At 39.9% G+C, this 21,685-nt stretch overlaps 1 protein-coding gene across 1 annotated transcript; it reads right to left on the reverse strand.

Annotated features, from left to right (window-relative positions):
• Positions 1–17,107: 17,107 nt before the first annotated feature.
• Positions 17,108–21,438, reverse strand: LOC113273262. Its single transcript, XM_026523011.1, has 7 exons — positions 20,611–21,438; positions 20,444–20,533; positions 19,617–20,341; positions 19,017–19,432; positions 18,701–18,924; positions 18,241–18,547; positions 17,108–17,682 (listed from the first exon to the last, which is right to left on the reverse strand). The coding sequence occupies exons 1-7, from the start codon at positions 21,436–21,438 to the stop codon at positions 17,108–17,110; spliced, it is 3,165 nt and encodes a 1,054-aa protein (XP_026378796.1).
• Positions 21,439–21,685: the final 247 nt, after the last annotated feature.

The raw sequence follows: 21,685 nt of genomic DNA on the forward strand, positions 1-21,685 counted from the left end.
TTCTCTCCTTTAGGGTTAGGATCAGTTTGACTAGGTAATCTTCCATATTCTCTTTCACTAAGAAACTTAGCTATTTGGACGACTTGAAGTTCTAAGTTAGCAAGAGACTGGGAATTATTCTTAAAATTCTGCTTGGTTTCTTCTTGAAAACCATAGTGGTTCTTTGATAACATCTCATGTTTCTTTGCTAACATAGTAAGGATTTCTTCTAAGGTGGAGATCTTTTTCTCATTCTGAAAGTGGGGTTGACCTGAAGAGTTCTTAGCATAACCAAAACCTGGGGGAGGCTGAGAATTACTAGACTGTCCTTGATTCTGACCCTTAGACTAAGAAAAATTAGGATGGTTTCTCCAACCAGGCTTGTAAGTCTCTGAGTATGGGTCAAACTTTTGTCGGTTCTCAAACCTAGCATTGCTATAGACAGCATGGGCTTGCTCTTCACTAACCTGACCTTCCCAAAACGAGTTATTGGGTTCTACTCCACAACTAGACACTTGAGAGGCTCTAAACCTATCATCAGGTTCAACAAGAGACCTATGTTTAGGATGATTCAATTCCAAAGCTTCTAACCTTCTAGACAAAGCAGCAAACTTAGCATCAGACCCGAAGCTTGTATCTACCACATTGGTGCTACTTCCATTGACCAAGAGTCTTTTGGGGTTTCAACACAAGACTCCGACTGTTGGGATTTTTCAGCGACAACTCCTAATAAGATAAAAGCATCATCAACACTTTTACTAGTAAACTCACCGGCGCACATAGACTCAACCATGCATTTGGTTGAATAGTCTAAACCATCATAAATAATCTCTACGAGTTTCATCTTATAAAATCCATGGTGAGGACACTGGGATAAGAGATCATTGAATCTCTCTAAGAACCTATAAAGAGACTCTCCCTCTTGTTGCACACTAGCACTAATTTCCTGCCTAACAGACGTAGTTTTATGCTTAGGGTAGAATTTCATATAGAAAGCAGCAATAAGTTCCTGCCATGTTTCAATGGATTCAGATGGTAGGTTGTTCAGCCAGGTCTTGGCTTTATCTCTCAAGGAAAAGGGAAACATCTTAAGTTTCAAGACTTCATCAGTAAGGTCTTTTATTCTAATTGTCTCACAAATTTCCTCAAAGTCCCTAATATGAATATAAGGTTCTCATCATCTTTCACTAAGAATATAGGGATCATATGAAGAATACTAGGTTTTATCTCGAAATTAGCGGTAGTGGCTGGCAATTTAATGCACGAAGCTCGAGTGGACCTAGTTGGGAATATGTAATCTTTCAAAGTTTCCGTCGCTGGCACAGATGAAGTACTAGGGGTATTTTCCTCACGGAGAAACAGATTCTCAAAACCGAAGTTTCCAAAAACAGGGCTCTCAAAAGAAGAGTCTTCGATCTCCCCGCCTTCACAAGAAAAACTACTAGGTTTATCACTAATCAAACGACCTAGGGTGTTTCTTTTCCAAGACCGCTCTTTAATAACCTTGGACATACACTAGAAAAACAAAAGAAAAAGAAAGAAATCCTAAAAGGAAGGAAAGTTCTATGCAAAAAAAAAACAAGGATGACTCCACCACAACAAACCTACTGATTTCTAGCAAACAAAAAGCATGATGGCTCCACTTAGATTTTTTCTAGACCAGCTTCTAATCCTTCGAAAAGGAATTCGTTACAATTCAAGCAGACCCCTCTGGAATCAATCCGAGTTTAAGAAAGTTGAATCGAGACAAGGGAATCTCAGCGGAGCTTTGATACCCAAGGCCTCACCGGCGTTACAAGGCGGCGTATTCAACTCACAGAAACCATTATGAACTTTGAAGCATGCTTAAAAGAGTAACCAATATTTTTGGAATGACTTTCCTATTAAGCTCGTTACCCTATAGGTCTCGTTCTAGTCAAATTTTAGGCTTAGGTTCGCGTTTGGTTTCGTTTTCCTCGGCAGCAGCGCCAAAAATTGATGTAATTTTGAACTGAGTTGTAGTAAAAAGTTCGTTGAGACTTGTGAAAGCAAAAGATTTTAGATTTAATGAAATTTAAAAACAAACAAAACTTGCGCCAAAAATATTGATTTTGAATTGGTTATTAATGAAATTTAATAACCAAGACATTGATTCCACTATCACACATGAATAAATTATGGCAAATAATCCAAAACTCTAATTATCTTTTAAGTACCTTATTTCTTAATTCACAAATAATCAAACATATTCTCAAATATTAATTGTATTCCCCAAGCATAGACTATCAAATGATTAAACAAAGTATATTCTATCAAATTGAATCACAAGTAATTAAGAAAATTATGTAAACATTTAAAAACTCTGCAAGAGCAGTCATTGAGTGAATTATAATTAAAAATTAGAGAAAAATGAAATAGTTACCCATTATTCATGCGTGAATAGCTTCCTCATTTTCTTGGTCGTGGGAGAATTAGCTCATCATCATGTTGGAAACACACTCAAAATTCATTTTTATTGCTCAAAGGGTGTTTACAAATATGAAATGGAGAAAAACTATTAAAAACCGGGTTTACAATAGTTATAAGTGTTTCAAACCGAAAAGAATGATAGAACAGTACTGTCGCTGATTCTCGACCGTCGCCTGTGTGTCGTTTCCACTGTTGAAAAACGACTGTCTTGGATGGTCTCTTCTTCGCGTTTTTCAGATGAGCAGCAGCAGAAAAATATTTCTGGAACTTGATTTTCTCGACTCTGTGATGCTCTATAATATCTCGACTCTGTGATGCTCTATAGTCTCCGTAACCATTCTACGAGTCTCGAACACTCCTAATATACAACACAGCATCTCTGAATCTCCCCAAATCACTCGAGAATGATTCTCATTGAATATTTCTTATGTACGGGAATAATTTCCCTTTTTTTCTCTGCATGCGCTAGAGTGCTGCTAGCATACTCCAAACTTGCTGACACATCTAAGAATAAGTCACGAATGCTGAGAACATACGCAAACCTTCCCAATACAGCTCAACAAATCCCGTGATATTTCCAGCCTCTGTTTTGCATCAATTCCACGTAACTTCGTTTTCTCTCGAATCTGAAGAACTTACCGTCCCTGTTTCAGTATAACAGGCTGGGATGAATTGATTGGAATGAGAAAATCTCCCCAAATCCCCTCGAGTTTAATGAAGAATATCTTCCATACACGTAATCCCTTGTTTCCTTCTCTCCAACGATAAATCCCAAGTGAATCGATTTTAATGGACTTACCAGCCTGTTTAAGTGTAACAGGACTAATCCAATCGATTGCAGCGATCTAATCCCCCTATAAATCTTCCAGCTTCAAAACAGCACATCTCGTTTTTTCAAAAATTTCTTCCCGCCAAATACATTCAAACCGTGGGGAAGAAAGCGTTGCCCCCTATCCAGAGTAGGGGTGTAAATAGTAAGTGTCCAACTGAGGTGCTGAGGACAAATTTGGGTGTTGGGGATGAATTTGGGCTACGCATAACCTTGGGTGCCCCTTAGCCAAATCCGGGGTTCGTATAGCAAATGTCCTCCAGGGGTCCAAATAGCACTTTTTGAGCAACTTTTTCCACACAAGTGTATTTCTCCAAAAACACCTACACAAACATAAAAACTCCATAATAAGTACAAAATCAAGCACTAGAAATAGAGACACTGAGGACAATTCAGACACAAAAATGTGTTTATCAGTCCACTACTCGATCAACGGTTTGTGATTTGGTAGTAATTCAGAATAGTATATGTATGTGTATAATGATGAGGTTTGGTACATTCAGAACGACAAACGTATAAGTATTGTTTCTTTTGGCAGAATGTGAATCCGCTCCACTATCACTTTGAAAATTAAGGATCAAAATCAAAATCGGCAGATGAAGAGGTTTAGTATATCGAATTGTGATCATTTTTGGTAGGAATCTAAGGTTCGATAAGAAGAACATATAATCAAAATAGTGGGTTCAAATTCGATATCATTTGGACTCTAAAGAAAAATTAATTCAACCATGTATGGATAGTGTACAAATAAGATTTTCCACGGATCCTCCTTCGTCACATATAGGGAAATGCTAGAGTCACCTCGGTTAAATTTGCAACGAGTCCCGAGTGCCAATCCAGTGGCCTTTGGAAGCGTTCTTAATGTCGGGTAGGTGCAATATAATGCAGGTTCCTATTTCCTGTCTCTTGTGGGATATACTGCCGAAAGTTCTATCGGTAAAGCTATATTTTCCGTTAATATATTAACTTTTTACAGAAGGCACGAAGATTATACGACCCACAGTTTATGTGAGGGTTTCTTTATGATCTTTAAAGACACCGTTCATCAATCATTTTTGATAAAATAAATGTCTTAAAAGTGCTCCTGAAAACATTACTCTAAAGTTGTGATGTGTTGCTAATTCCGAAATTAGCAGTTTCAAAATATTTATATAATATTGTTGATGGTGGATTTTTGATAAAGGGTAAATTATTTATTTTCGGTGACTTTTCAGACCAGGGGTAAAATGATAATTTTGCATTACCGGGAAAAACTATCATTTTACAATCTAACGTAAAAAAAGTCATATTCATCAAGTTTTGGACCAGGGGTAAGATGGTCATTTTACGGAAAGTCAAGCGAAAAGGACAAAATTGAACTCTTAAAAACATAAAATTCTTTAATTTTACTCAATTTCATGTGAAGACATGAATTTCTCTATTTTTGCTCAAATTGGCGTGAAACATAGTATCTTGACTCCTTTTGACCGAAGGCTAGCTTGACCAAGCATGGAGTGAAGACCTCTCATGATTGGTTGCCATAAAACCCTAATCATAGTTGAGAACAAATATTATTGGAATTATGGTTAGCCGTGATTGCTAGTCACAGATTGGTTTCGACCACCCAACTTGGCCGACCTCTCACCTTCCATGATCGACCAATCAGGTCTCATGGAGTTGACCTATCACCCCTCTTTTACTTCGGCCAATCAGAACGCTCGAAGCTGACCTGATGTGTTCACAGTGACTGATCAATCACAGCTCTAACCTGGTCGGACGTGTTACTTATAACCATCCAACTTGGTTGGCCTCCCAATTCACATGTTAGACCAATCATATCTCTTCAACTTGGTCGGCCATCCCTCCTTCCTTTCCGACCAATCAAATCTCTTTAACTTGGGCGGACGACATCCAAAAGGTCACCCAAGGATAGCCGAACAGTTGGGAGCAATTGGTATAGAATTAAGTATGACATATATGCCAAAAATTTTGTATGGATGTCTAGTATAACATACTAGAAAATCACATCAATCGGATGGACGAGTTAAAATATACAGCTGTTTGAGGGTGAAAACAGTTTCTGCTGGTTTCGGTAATTTCGTGTGATGTGGGTGAGAAAATAATCTAAACCCTAAACAATGTAGTGCAAGGGAGTACTTTAGATTCGAGAGATCAATCTCTACAAGTCCGGCCTAAACCAAAAAATGGTCGTTCCAAACTTGCTTCGGTCACAAAGTGGAGGAAAAGGGTTGGTTTTAGGGACGGAAGCGAAGAGAGTGTTGAGACCAGAATAGTTGATTCTGGAGTAGTTGTTTTGTGACTTGTATCAGAAAGTGGGAAGCTAACAGATGGTAAAGTTAGGAAATGAAATTGCAGATGAATTGGTTTCTTTCTTCAAACATCTATTTCAAGAGGACGTAAACATCAGTACTCCTTCTAATCTTCAAGATTCTTCCTTCAGTTTGAACACAATAGAAAGCTCTTCGATCTCATAAATTCCTTCACATGAAGTTATTTGGAATGTTGTTAGAAAAATGAATTCTTATGGTTCACCGGGTCCAGATGGCTACCCCGTAGTGTTTTATAAGAAATGTTGGAATATAGTAGGAGAGGATACTACAAATATATCCAACAAATCTTTTCATCTGGCGTTCTTCCAAGTAAGTTGAACCAAACTCACATTAGCCTTATCTCTAAGATCAAAAACCCAGCAAAAGCAGTGGATTTTCGACCCATTTCTTTGTGTAATGTGTTGTACAAGTTTATAGCTAAAATTTTGGCTAATAGACTTAGTCCTTACTTGTATTTTTTTCATTTCCCGGTCTCAGAATGCTTTTTTGAATAATAGGAAAATAACATATAATGTTGTCATAGCCAAAGAAATATTTCATTCAATGAACAAATCTAAATCTAAACAAGGTTTTTTTGCTCTTAAATTGGATATATCTAAGGCGTATGATAGGGTTTATTGGTCCTTCTTAAACTTCATGATACATCAAATGGAATCCATGATCATTCTCATAATATGATTATGAATTGTGTTACTTCTTCTACTTTCTCCATTCTCCTAAATGGTGCTCCATATGGGAATTTTCAAAGTGGGTCTACGGCAAGTATGTCCTCTTTCTCCTTCTTTGTTTATCATTTGTTCACAAGGTTTATCTCTATTGATGGAGAAATTTGAAGATACAAGTCTCTACAGTGGATACCAGTTAAACATTCTAGCTCCAATCATTAGCCATTTAATGTTTGCTGATGATTTGTTCTTTTTTGGAGAAAATTCAGTAGAAAATGTGCACCAACTTAAGTGTATTTTGGATACATACTCGTCTTTCTCAGGTCAAGTTACTAATTTCACGAAGTCATCTGTTCACTTTAGCAAGGGATGTACTTCTTATCACAGAGAGACAATTATCCAGACTTTAGAGGTTAAGGAAATGAAAACTGATGAAAAGTACTTGGGGACTTATCCTTTGAAATCTGATCGAAATATTGAGACTTTTGAACCTTTGAATTCAAAGTTTTATGCAAAGCTTGCAGGATGCAAAAGCTTCTTTGTTAATCAAGTTGGGAGAACTATCTTGTCAAAAAGTGTCCTTTCAACTATTCCAGTCTATTTTATGAGTACTTGTATTCTTTCTAAAGGTGTTACTAATCAAATGTATCAAACTCAAAGAGCTTTCTGGTGGGGACATGAAGTTCATACAAGAAAACAACACTTTTTCAGATGGGAAAAAACAATGAAAGCAAAGGAAGATGGTGGCTTAGGTATAAGAAATATGGAACTGGTTAATCTTTCCCTTGTAGCTAAACTGGTTTGGAGGTTCTTAACAAATCATCATTCTTCTTGGGCACGATTATTTCATGCACAATATTTGCAATATACTTTTTTTTTTGAGATTATCAGATAAAGCCAGGCGATTCTAATACCTGGAAAGATATGATTTCATTTAGAAATATTTTTGTCAATTGGTTCATTGGTTCTGGTAATAATATCTATGTTTGGAATGATTCATGGATATCAAATTTACCAGGTTTTAGACCAACCATGCTACAGAATTCTAATGTTCAGGTGACTTGGGTTTCAGAATTTTTTATCCAGGGCCAACGCATCTGGAATATGGAATTATTTTTAGAGTTATTTCCACTGGATCAGGTTGAAATTATCTCTCAGATATACATTCTGCAAGATGAGGATATTCTAGACAAGTTAATATGGATTAAAACTCCATCGAGTCTGTTTACTTCTAAGTCGTGTTATAAACTTCTCTCTGACAATATACCAGCAACCTCAACGATGGCAGAATTTCCTTGGAATTTTTTTTGGAAGCAGGTTAAAATTCTACCAAAGATTCATAATTTTTTGTGGAAGGTACTTCATGATGGAATAGCTGTTAACACAAATCTCAGCAAATATAATCACCAGGTGCAGATTTATGTCCTTTGTGTAACTCTGCTGAAGAATCGATGTTCCACTTGTTCTTCAATTGTCCATTTTCATTGGAGGTTTATCAGATTAGTCCCATTTCGATTGAAATTCATGGAGTAAATGTGATGGAAATTATCAGTTACTGGTTGTTGATTGTGGTTTTTAGTTCAAGGCTATAATTATAAAGCCGGTATTTAGTGCGCTATCACCCTGCAAGGGGTAAAGCCATTTGAAGAGTGATGAGTACAAAAAACCCTCCTCGTTCATTGATGAAATTCACTCAGAATGGTGGGCGTATTAGCAATCCCAAATATTATGTGAATTCTATTTTTGCCAGCATTACCAACTAATGCATGACTTGCCTAGTATTTGCATATGCTATGTTCCCAGCCGAACTCTCATTTTTGACATGACATGACGATTAAGTGTTCACTCTCAGCAGAGTAGCATGAATCTCCCGAAGTGCCAGTATTGAGATCTGCATAAAAATACCCACACAGGCTACATCACTCTCTGACAAAGAGATTTTCGTATCGACGCACTCTTAATTAAAGACAGCTCGATGAACATGTTTAAATTCCTTAAGGGAAATCTAGACTACCCATATCAGTCTCAAAATGATTACGCACACAATTTGGCCGCGCAATTCAACAAGCCTAGCCAAGCCCTGGCAGAAATAGGCGATCACCGCGATAACCGTCAATACCCCGACCGGTCGGACTTCATCTAACATGCTTCAACGTCATTGAACGCCAACCCCAAACATGGATGATCTAGCGCTGTTGAATAAGAGCTCAAACGAGCTAGACTATCCAAAACGGTCTCAGAAATATCACGGCCGTCCAACTCCGCCAGCCTAGTTGGACAACTTGGATCTTCCTACAAACGATCAAGGAAGTTCCGGCATGTTCATTTGCGGCCCAACTTTCCCCTTGGCCGATCGACTTGCCTATGGAAAACCTATAAAGCGCTCAACCGTTTGCCAAAAATCGGGCGAAAACGATGTGTTCAAAACCCTTATTTGGTCGCGGCAGTATACAACTGTCGCAAATCGATCATGTCCGTCCAACTTAGCCAGCCTAATTGGACGACTTAGATATTGTTTCAAACGATCAAGAGGGTGCACATGAGTTCACCACCGACTCAATTTTATCCCCACTCGATCGACTTCCCCGAGGGAAGTCAATGGCATGCCAAACCTCCTGATCGAACTAAGGTGGATGTGACTGTCTCAAAACCCTAATTAGGGTTTACGGCAACATACTACTGTCGCAAATTGATCACAACCATCCATCTTCTCCATCCTAAATGGGGGGTATACATCTAATTTCGGGCGGTCCCAAAGATGTCAGTGTGATCACCGTTGACCCACCTTTACACATGGCCGCCCGACCTGCCCAAACTATGGCTCAATGCCTCGAATCACTCGCCCAAAGAAGGGATGGTCGTGCGTCTTCAAACTATAAAATATAATCAGCGGCAGCGTACAACTGCCGCAAATCAAAAGTACTCCCGTGCAGTGCATTTATTTAGGGTTTGAATTCGTTTCTCATCAAAACACCCCAAATTTACCAAATACAGCAGAACCAGTTTTTTCCCTCGAACAATTGGCGACCACAGTGGGAGGTTAATCGCTCGGTTGCAAGATCAATTTTCGATTTCATTTCAATTTTCTCAAAATTCAAGATGGTGGATATTAGGTCTGGATCAGCGACAAATCCTGATGTTACTGGAGCTGACAAGACCCATGGTGTCCACATTTATGCCGGTGAAACCAATGTATCGCCTACCAGCACGAGAAGACACTCCCTTCGGCGTGATACCTCCAATCACCTGATCCAGAGCCGCCGCCGTCACCAATATTTGTTCGAGCATAACGCGCCTGGTCGTTACTAGAGCTACTGCCACTTTCCCATCAGGATGAGAGACCGGAGGATACAGAGAAGGCTAACCCCTATCATCATTGTTGATTTGATGGAAAGACGAGAAGTTCTCTCTAAGGCTCGGACGGACATGGATACAACTCCGAAAGAGGTACTCACTTTCCTCAAGACGCTAATGGAGCGACTATCACAAGAACCGTGTCATCCCGTAGAACCAATGAGGAGTACTTTCAACACTTTTGGCGCAAGCACTTCAAAAGGGCATGCATTCATAGATTAAGAAGTTTGTGTTGCTCCTGATCGCTCAAGGGAAAGGAGTCAGCCGTTCAATTTCATCACGCATGAGGATCTAGAACGACTTCTCCAGCATCGAGGCAAGGAAAACCCGATAGACCTGCAACAGCATCAGCCTCCTTATCCTCCTAATGTGCAAAGAGTTTCTCTTCCGAGAGGATACTCCTCTCCTCAATTTTCCTTTATGATGGAAATGGTAATGCTCGTGAACACATCTCTCGTTTTCTAGAGTCATTAGGAGATCACGAATACAACCATGTCCTCCGCTTGAAAGAGTTCTCAAAGTCACTTACCGGGAGAGCGTACACCTGGTACAAAAACATTGCACCAAACAGAGTATCCAAATGTTGTGAGATGGTAACCGCTTTCTACAAGAAGTGTTTATTCGTATCCGAGCAAATCACATTTTCAGATTTGGGGAGGATGTTCCAACGAAACAATGAGCATCCAAATTATTATGTCAAGAGGTTCAAAATCCAGGCACTGGGTTGTCACGATCCAAATATGATTGAACAACGATTGGTGGAATTATTCATTAATAGGATGGTACCCATCTATCGTGCTATGCTGGAGAATCTGCAGATTCAGACATCCTCTGAACTTCGTGAAGCTGTTAAACGCTCGGCTACACAACACCTGCCCTACTAGAAAGAACCAGGCCTTCCAGGAATGAAGAGCCTCATGATATTTGTGGAAGGATACATCTCACCAACAGGCGATACAACCTCCAGCCTTCTGTAAGCAGCTTCACTGAAGAAGCAAGAGGAAAACCACCAAGATACAACATCATGCGCGTCCAAAACCGCCAACTCCAACCTCAGTACCACATGCACGACTATCAAAATGATAAAACAACATCTGAGATATACCATATCCGGCTTGACGGCAACAAAATCGGTGAGAGAAGCTTTCAGAATTTCGTATCCCATAGAAGAAGTAGTTGCATTACCGAAGGAAGTCGCACCCGGGACTTAAGAGGTACATACGAACTCTCCATGTCAAGAGCTTCTTCATATTTGCACAACCTGTTAGTTAAGTCATCCGCATGAGGGAACTTCCCTACTCCTCAAAGGCACGATCCAAAGATGATAAAAGCAAATGAGTGTGGCTGGGGACTGCTCAACACTACCCATCTCAAAGATGCAAGCAAGCTATCATTATGATTCCAAGATGTCCAAAAACGAGGACATACTCAAGAGAGCAGACGTATTGTCAAAGACCAGCAATATGCCTGGACATCTATGAAATGCAACGTAGAGGCAAAGATGGTCTCATGATCAGCAACTCGTATGATCTTCGTCAACATTGGGTTCAACTCCAACTCTCTTCCAAATTATTTCTTCAGAAACCCAGCGCATCTATCAAGTTGAAAGCTCAATAGATACTCGTGGGAAAGGGACTGTCTCCCTCTTCTCCATTCCATGAGGAAATATCAAGGAATCTATCGATTCCATCATCATCTTCTTCCTATAATAACGTGACGATCTCTACCATTATATGAAGACTTCCAAGTTCGTGCAAGTAGATACCATGCCTCTCCTTGTCGGTCTCTTCTGATCACAGCTGCTGCCAAGAATCATTGTTGCTCGCCAGAGATTCACCATAGAAACAACCACTACAGACAGATATAGAGCCATGTAACTCACGCTTGGGAACTGAGGATCGACACAGAATCCCTTCACTGTCAAGGACTTCTTCAACATAAAAGAGACGGTCAATCAAGAAGCATGTAAGTTGCAAAGGAAAATCAAACTGAAGGTTGGTCTAATCCTTAACAATTATTGTTATCTCCCCTATTTCGAATTACCAGAAGAGAGTGTTGCATGCGTTGAGAGAAACGGTATTCTTTCCCATGAGGAGAAAACACGACTTGCCGTCCAGCACTATTTGTGTGTCGTCTTCCCATCTGCCATATCGTATCGACTCAGAAGAATGGGAAGAACTCATTTTTCGAAATCAAGAGTTAAGGGCGCCCTCACTGGAGTTCTCTCTAGAAGCCGCTTTAACGCACACTCTCTCCTGAAGACGCTTCAACGCACGCTTCATAAGCCGCTTTAATGCACGCTTCAGAAGCCGCTTCAACGCTCTCTCTAGAACAAGCCGCTTCAATGCACGCTTCAGATGCCGCTTCAACGCACACTCCAGAAGCCGCTTCAACGCACGCTCTCTCCTGAAGCCGCTTTAACGCTCTCTCCATAAGAAGCCGCTTCAACTCCCTCTCTCCCGAAGCCTCATCAACACTCTTTCCCGAAGCCACTTCAGCGCTCTCTTCAGAGGTCGAAGCCTCTTTAACACCTTACCAGCAAATGCAATGTAAGTACGTCTTTCAAGAGAAAATAAGCTCGGGAAAATTACACCTGGGGACTGCCAGCATAGGATGCCTTCACGTCCCTAAACCGGTTTATTTCTAATATCAGCAATCATCACTGTTGAAGCTTTACAAGCCGCAGAAATTTCTCAACATGAAGACGTACATGTGCATCAAAGACTCCAAAGTACAAATCGGAGATGTCTTCACGTGTCCAGCCACGCCATCGATTCTGAAGTGTAACTAGGGCATGCTCATCGCATCCCATTCCATACAACCATCCAAGATTCAGAAGACGGTTCAAAGGATGTCGCTTGAAACGAAGTCCTTGAAGACTTGATAACGGCACGTCGACAACGGAACGCCTCTCATCTTGTCTACTTCACTTAACGGCTCCGGAGGATTGTGCCCATACAAGCATCCCCAGTGTATCATCATCGCAATCATAAAGATCAATATGACTGAAAGAAATCATCAAGCAGCTAGTACATGCTTCTTAGGGAAAGCGTCATTCGTACCCTGAAGTGCAGATGCTTCAATGACGAAACAACCTCTCAATCACCATCTCATTGTGCCTATATCCTAGAAAGAAGTTTCTCCAACTGTAATTTTCATATTTTGGAAAATCTCTTCACGGGATCAGGAAGCAGCGATCGAGTGCACGCGGTACTCCCAGATTGCAATTACTTCTTCAGACGTGTCCAATCACATCACACGCGCTATTAATTGGAGATAGAGCCTCCGTACTTAACAAATACGACTCCTGGATCTCCTGTTCACGGAAGCACAACACACGTGATATAACAAATGGAAGTTACAGTATGAATGAGGCATTATTATTCAACAAGCCCTGGCTCCAGCCGCATGAAACAAAGACTACTAAGCATCAAAGAAGTTTCGTCAACGCCAGGGCCAGTGGTGCCTTCACTAGAGTCCTCTCTAGGAGCTGCTTCAACATCCTCTCCGGAAGCCGCTTCAACATCCTCTCGAGCTGCTTCAACATCTTTTCAGAAATTGCTTCAGCAGCCTTTTAAGGATATTCCTCATGACATGGCTTTTCCACATCATAGTCGAGGATTATGACATCGTCATGAATAAGGTATTCATGTTTATCCAGAAGTTCATGTTATGCTCCACCCCCTTCACTTTATCCGGGCAGTAAACCTTTCGTCCCTAACACTTGTTAGCTGAGATGCTTAATCGCGCCTCCACTTTTCCTCCATACTAACCGAAACCAGGAAAGCTTGGACTTTCTCTCGAACGATACTCAGATGTACAAGGTACTTGGAATGCAGTTTGAGATCCCAACCAACATTATGCCTAATCTACCTGAGGCCAACCGACATCATGCTAGGGGAACGCTTACCTGGACGACTCTTTAACGTGACATGTTCTAAGGACATGCCAACCCATCTCTCCTGGTAACATCTAACTTTGTCTCATAAGTTTTACTTTATTTGTCACCATCTAGTGCTTACCCCGCAATAGTGTAACTATTACGTGCTAAGCAGGGGTGATAAGCATGTAAATGCTACATTTTATACCCATATTTATATTAGTTAGGACCCGATATTTTGGCTAACAATACTATTTTAGTGCTTTTGTAGAAAGTACAAGTGAATTCGATCATCCAGCGAATAAACAGCAAAATGTGAGACTTAATGGTGTTTGTGACGAAAATGACAAAATGTGGTTGGCCTGGTACTTCCATATATCAGCAACCACAATGATCAAATATGCTGGCCTGGTATTTCTATATATCAGCAGCACTTATTATGCTGGCCTGGTATTTCTATATATCAACAGCACTTATTATGCTGGCCTGGTATTTCTATATATCAGCAGCACTTATTATGCTGGCCTGGTATTTCCATGTATCAGCAGCCGGGTTCGCCTGATATCTCCATGTATCAGCAACCACAATGATGAAATGGGGTTGGCCTGGTATCTCCATGTATCAGCAACCGGGTTGGCCTGGTATCTCCATGTATCAGCAACCATAATGATCAAAAGAGGTTGGCTTGGTATTTCCATATATCAGCAACCAGTCTAGTTACCATGACAACATAAGGGAGTCTAAATGGTGTCGTGAGCTAAAAGGTTTAAACTTGGACATGGCCTGATCCACTAAATGGAGTTTGCGATAACCATCACTTACGGAACCTTCTGGGGAGAGCTTAATTATTATTGGCTACCAAGGTTAACTATTCTTGGCCAGCACATTTAGTGCATGTTGTGCACCGAAGGGATGATACTCTCTAAACCATTTAAGTGACACATGGGCTGGTGGAATACGTAAGAATTTTCTTCTTAACATTTGAAGTTCGAAAACTAGAGTTTTCTCTACTCCATACCAACACCTGGCGTATTTCAACATCAGTACTTGAAGAAGGAATTAATCGCACACTACAAAGAGATGGATTTTGTGTGATGGGTCTGTGTTTCGGAGTAATGGATTCGTGGAAACATACAGGAAGAATAAGCTCTTGAGTTGATTATGAAGTTGTGTTAGAGGATCAATGGTTCTTGGTGGTGGCAACAATTTCAGGCGGTGATTGTCGAACACACAAAGAGGCTGTATGGAGGTGACAGAGGAGATAGAGTGCTGCTGCTGTTGTTTTACTAAATTAATGTGTGTGATTGATGCAGTGATGCTCAGCTAGACTGAGAATGAATTGGCTGAAAACAATTTGATAAAGATGTTGGTGCTGGCTCGAGTGTTATGTACAGGGAAGACGAGTTACTGCTACTGCCATTGGAGTATGGATGTTCTCACGAGATTGAAGTGGTGGTTGTCTGCCGATTTGGGACAGAAGGACGACAGCAAACAGAAGTGTATGATGTTGGTGCTATGAAAGTGATTGGCTGTTGATTTGTAAAGTTGAATGGGAGATGGGTTCCGTGCAGTCGATTGTGATAGTTGCTCCCGGTGGCTAGACGGACAGATATTAGAAGTGTTAATGGGTCTCAACTTGTGAGTCAGGCAGTGATTGAATGGGCCTTTAGCAGATGACTTTCTCGGTCCGATTAGGGGGTTTCTTTCGGAGTATATAATTCTACAGAGAAGAACATAAGAGGAGGAGAGACGACCGGCCGCAGAGCCGAGAAGAGGCCGTAAACAGAAGAAGGAAAACGGACAGGAGGAGGCGCGGCTACATGCAGTTGAAGAGAGCCGCAGAGGAGATTAGGGTTTGAGGCTTATTTTCTCCATTTTGATTAGCTAGGATTTTATATTCATATTTGTTTATGGTTTTTAAGAAAGCCATGCCTAGCTAATTCCATGTTAGGGTTTAGGTAGAACCCAATTTTATTATGAAAACTCTACATTTATATGCTTAATAATGAATTAAATAACTAGTAATTTATCTTCACAAGAGCTTGGTATCTAATTGTTTATGTGATTTTTTTGATTATTTATGCTTTTCAATTGATATTTCGTACTTTGGTTAAATCCCTTGACGTGATATGCTTTAGGATTGATAAATAATGCTTTAGAATCACTACCCATGAAGCGAAGATAATTACAGCGGAGAAACAATATTTGAAAAAGCATGAAATATATTTTTAACGATTAGTAGAGCTTGCATAATTAATTGGTGGAAACCGAAAATCCTAACAACCCATTTCCATTTTATTCATTGTTAGACTTGCTATTATTTCATTTTGTTCCGAATTTCTGAAAACTCTTTAAAACATCATCTTGTTAATTAGTTATTCTTGGTATTAGTTGGTAGAGTGTTTCACACTCCCTGTGGGAACGACCTGTACTTTCCATTGTTCTACTAGTTAGACAACCGTGCACTTGCATTATTTTATTGTAGGTTTCTGAACCTACCAAGGGGACTTAATGTTGATGGTGGTTTTTAGTTCAAAGCTATAATTATAAAACCAATATTTAGTGCTCTATCACACTGCAAGGGGTAAAGCCATTTGAAGAGTGACGAGTGAAAAAAACCCTCCTCGCTCATTGAGCAATTCAATATATATATATATATATATATGAAATTCACTCATAATGGTCCGTGTATTAGCAATCCCAAATATTCTGTGAATTCTATTTTTGCCAGCATTACCAACTAATGCATGACTTGCCTAGTATTTTCATATGCTATGTTCCCAGCCGAACTCTCATTTTTAACATGACATGACGATTAAGTTTTCACTCTCAGCAGAGTAGCATGAATCTCCCGAAGTGCCAGTATTGAGATCTGCATGAAAATACCCACACAGGCTACATCACTCTCTGACAAAGAGATTTTCGTATCGACGCACTTTTAATTAAAGATAGCTCGATCGAACATGTTTAAATTCCTTAAGGGAAATCTAGACTACCCATATCAGTCTCAAAATGATCACGGCCACACAATTTGGCCGCGCAACTCAACAAGCCTATTCAAGCCCTGGAAGAAATAGGCGATCACCGCGATGACTGTAGGCGGGCCCACTAATACCCCGACCGGTCAGACTTCATCTAACATGCTTCAATGTCATTGAACGCCAACCCTAAACTGTACTGTTCTTAGCTGGATCGGAGTGACGGCAACGGAGAAAATCCGGAATTGACCGGAAAACTAATGGAAAAGGTTGGATAAAAGAACTTCTGTCGTAGCATCCCACAATTCCATTAATTCATTCTTAGTCCCAGATAGGATTTCATTACAACTTAAATACTCAAATGATTGGGAGATCAAACCCTAATACTGACTAACCAAAAACAGACGTGTGTCCCCATTCCATACGGCAACAAACACCCATTGAAAGGAAGACACGACGCAAACTTATTAAGGCAGACGCACAATTAAACGGGGCACCCACTAAGTAAGCAAGAGAAGTAAAAGGTATATGACAACACCCTCCCCATCAGCAAATCCTTGTCCTCAAGGATTGAATTTAGGGAAATGGTGAGCAATGTATTTAGCATTCTCCCATGTAGCATCCGATGGTGAAGAGTTGGTCCACTAAACTAGTAGTTGAGGTACAGAGAGTCCATTTCGCATAATAGTCCTTGAGGATAGAGAAACAACAGAAATGACAAGATACTGACCATCTGAATCCATAACAGGCAGTGTTGGAAATGGAATGTGAGAGACACCAATGTGCTGCTTCAGCTGGGAGACATGAAAAACATTATGAATTCTGGCTTCAGCTGGTAATTGAAGTCTGTAAGCAACATGACTAATCTTTTGGAGTATAGTAAAGGGGCCATAGTACTTTGCTGCCAGTTTCAAGTTCCTCCTGAGAACCACAGAAGCTTGCCTATAAGGTTGCAGCTTTAAGTAAACTTTGTCTCCTACAGAAAACACCCTGTCAGACCTCTTTTTATCAGCAAAGAACTTCATCCTCTCTTGATACTTATGTAGGTCTTCTTTGAGTAAATCAAGTATAACATCTCTCTGTTTTAAGCATGACTCCACCTCAGTAACAGAAGTGGTTGCAGTGGAAGGAAAATCCAAGTGCGGTGGGAGGTAGCCATATAAATCCTGAAATGGACTCATCTTCAAGCTTGTGTGGTAATTGGTGTTATACCACCATTCTGCAAGTGGAAGCCATAAATGCCATTTCTTAAGTTGATGACTACACATGCACCTCAAGTAATTCTCCAGGCAAGAGTTCACCCTCTCAGTTTGACCATCAGTCTATGGATGATAAGTTGTACTGAGTTTTAGCTAAGTTCTCAAAGCTCTAAACAAGTCTTGCCAAAAGTTTTTGGTGAATATTTTGTCTCTGTCAGACACAATAGAAGAAGGGAGTCCATGAAGCTTGAAAATATGAGTGGTGAACTCCCTTGCAACAGAAGAAGAAGTGAAAGGATGATGTAAGATAATGAAGTGGCTATACTTAGTCAATCTGTCAACCACCACAAGAATAACAGATTTCCTATCACTTATTGGTAGGCCTTCAATGAAGTCCATTGAGATGTGCTGCCAAACATGTTCAGGTATGGGTAGTGGTTGTAGGAGACCAGCAGGAAATGTGTGTTCCCATTTATGTCGTTGACATACATCACAAGTGGAAATATATAACAGAATGTTTTTTTTCATAGCAGGCCAAAAAAAGTAAGATTTGGCTCTAAGATAAGTAGCCTGCATACCTGAATGCTCACCCACAACTGAAGCATGAATTGAGTTCAATATTTTGGACTTTGTGGTGGAAGAGCTGCCCACATAAAGTCTATTTTTGTATCTCAAAACCCCATTAGTGTAAGTATAATTTGGAGCCTGTTCAGGGGTAATGGTGAGATGAGCAATAAGATGTTGAACTTGAGGATCATCAGTATATCTAGCCATAAGTTCAGTTGCCCAAGATGGCTGAGATAGGGATAATGCTGAGCAGGTGGCTTGTAAATGAGCTCTTCTAGATAGGGCATCATCCACTTTGTTGTCTGATCCCTTCTTGTACTATATTTCATAGTCAAAACCCAAGAGCTTCATAAGCCATTTTTACTTCAAGACTGTAGAAATTTTCTGCTCCAAGAAGTAATTGATGCTCTGGTGGTCAGTCCTTATAATGAAATGTTGGCCTTGTAAGTAGTGTCTCCACCTAGTGATTGCCTGCACAATTTCCAGAAGCTCCTTCTCATAAGTGGATAAGGCAGCAGCTCTTGGTCCAAGTGGTTTTCTGTAAAAAGCAATAGGTCTACCATCTTGCATAAGGACAGCTCCAATGTCTAAGTCACAAGCATCAGCTTCAAGGATGAATTTCTTACTGAAATCAGGTAAATCCAGAATAGGTGTAGTGGACATTGCCTTTTTGAGGTGAATGAAGGATGAAGTTGCTGCAGGAGACCACTGGAAAGCATCTTTTTTCAAAAGATCAGTAAGGGGTCTACTGATAGTGCCATAGTCCGTCACAAACTTCCTATAATACCCTGTGAGTCCCAAAATCCTCTCAAAGCTTTGATATTAGTTGGTGTAGGCCATTCCACCATGGAAGATATCTTTGCAGGGTCAGCCATAACTCCATTTCTAGTAATGATGTGTCCCAGATACTCAATTTCAGATTGGCCAAAAGAGCATTTGGATATATTTGTTGTTAGCTGGTGGCTTCTGAGGAGCTCCAAAGTTGTTTGTAAGTGAAGTAAGTGATCCTCCAAGGAAGGACTATAGACCAAAATGTCATCAAATAATACAAGAATGAACTTCCCCAGATGATCTTTGAATATATCATTCATGAGATATTGAAAGGTTGTTGGGGCATTAGTAAGGCCAAATGGCATAACCTTGAATTCAAAATGCCCATGATGAGTTCTGAAAGCTGTCTTATGGATGTCAGAAGGAGATACTCTGATTTGGTGGTAACCAGACTTTAAGTCAATCTTAGTAAAGAATTTAGAGCCATGCAATTCATCCAACAACTCATCAATAATAGGTATTGGTAATTTATCTTTAATGGTGATGTTTTTCAATTTTCTGTAATCAACACAAAATCTCCAAGTGTTGTCCTTCTTCTATAAGGTCTGAGATTCACTGGTGCAAATTGGGATTGAGGGGGATTTGGTGATCCAAATTTTTCTCAGGTGGGAGGGTTTGTTTATCATTGAACACATCAGAAAATTCATTGAGTAAGTTTGTAATGGGTGGTGGGGTAGTGAGTGGGACAGGTGAGCTTGTGATTGAGAATAACTGACCTACAATGCCATGAGAGTGTTTCTGAAAAAAATTCTTAACCGCTGAGCCACTCATCATACTTAAGGAAGACTTCTGATGAACACCAGTTAAAGTGATCTTCTTACCTTTGTGTTTGAAGGTAATGCATAATTTGGACAAGTTGAAAAGAACATCTCCCAAGTTCCTTAAACAATCTGCACCCAAAACAATGTCACATCCACCTAAATGTAGTAGTCTCAAATCACTATAGAACTTGTGACCTTGCATAGTCCATTTCAGCTGAGAGCAAATACCAGAACTCACAGTTTTATCACCATTGGCTACTGTGACTAATAAATTACCAGTTTGAGCAATTGAACACTGTAAACTAGCAGCTAAAGCAGAATCTATAAATCTGTGGGTGCTACCAGTATCAATCAATATGGAAATGTCCTTCTTCTTAATAAAACCAGGAATTCTGATAGTGTCCCCTGAGACATTACCAGTCAAGGAATGTAAGGAGATTTCCATATCACTTTCCAATGCAGGCTCCTCATCAGTTTCATGTGAAGTATCACCACCAGTGTCATAAATTTCTTCAGCTTCCTCCCCAATAAGTACACATAAATATTACTTTTTACAAATATGGCCTCTCTTATAAGTTTCATTACAGTTGAAGTATAACCCTTGTGCTTTCCTTGCATGTACCTGTTCTGGAGTAAGTCGTTTGAGAGGTAAGTTTTGTATTGGTTTTGGTGGAGGAATTGGAGTGGAAGTAGGGGGAATTAAAGGAGATTTCTGTGAAGTAATGATAGGGGAAAATTATTTTGGGGTGGAAAATTATGGTGAAAAAATTTGGGTGCAATTTTATTTGCCTTTTGTTGCATGACAAGGGTTTTTTCTTGCATTCTAACAAGTGAAAAAGCATGAAGGAGTTTTTTGGGATCAAACATAAGAACTGAGCTTCTTATCTCCTCTTTCAAACCACCAATAAAGCTAGCAATGAAATAAGACTCAGGAAAATCATGATGAATACCCAATAATAAGGCCTTGTAATACTCAAATTCTTCAAAATAAGCATCAACAATAGTAAGCTGAGCTAATTTATTGAATAATCCAACTATGTTGTCCTGTGCAGGGTTTTCGAATATGGCACACACATTATTACAGAAATATGGCCAAGTAATATCAGTTTGAGTAAGACAAAAGTTATCATACAATTTATTGGCCTTACCATCAAGATGTATTGCTGCCATCCGTGTCTTTCGTGGCTCATTGATGTTGTGCATCTGGAAATAGTATTCACACTTTTGGATCCAGCTCTTTGGATTATCACCATCAAATCTAGGAAAATCCAGCTTAGGCATGCGATGAAATTGAGTAGAATCACGACCCCCAGAGTGAAAATTAGAATGAAATCCACTTGTATTTGAACTTGAAGCATCTTGATTTTTTGTTAAGATCTCGATTAGAAAAAAAAAATCCAACTGAGATTGAATATTCTTTTCAATACTTTTTCCAATATCTTCCTTAAGAGCTTGCATACTGGTACCCATCTCAATCTTCATCGACTGAAGATCATCTTTAGTCGACATAGTACTGAGTTGTAAGGCTAGATTGTTTACCTTCGAATGTAAAGTATTGATCTCATTTTGTTGTCTGTTGTTGGTTTCTTGTAGCTCTTTGCAAGTCTGAGCCACCATGATGCTAGGACGGAACGGCTCTGATGCCAGTTGTACTGTTCTTAAATGGATCGGAGTGACGACAACGGAGAAGATCGGGAATTGACCGGAAAACTAAGGGGAAAGGTTGGATAAAAGAAATTCTGTCGTAGCAGCCCACAATTTCATTAATTCATTCTTAGTCCCAGATAGGATTTCATTACAACTTAAATACTAAAATGATTGAGAGATCAAACCCTAATACTGACTAACCAAAAACAAACGCGTG

The sequence above is a fragment of the Papaver somniferum genome, chromosome 4 (assembly GCF_003573695.1).
Source record: "Papaver somniferum cultivar HN1 chromosome 4, ASM357369v1, whole genome shotgun sequence".
NCBI classification, from domain to species: Eukaryota; Viridiplantae; Streptophyta; class Magnoliopsida; order Ranunculales; family Papaveraceae; genus Papaver; species Papaver somniferum.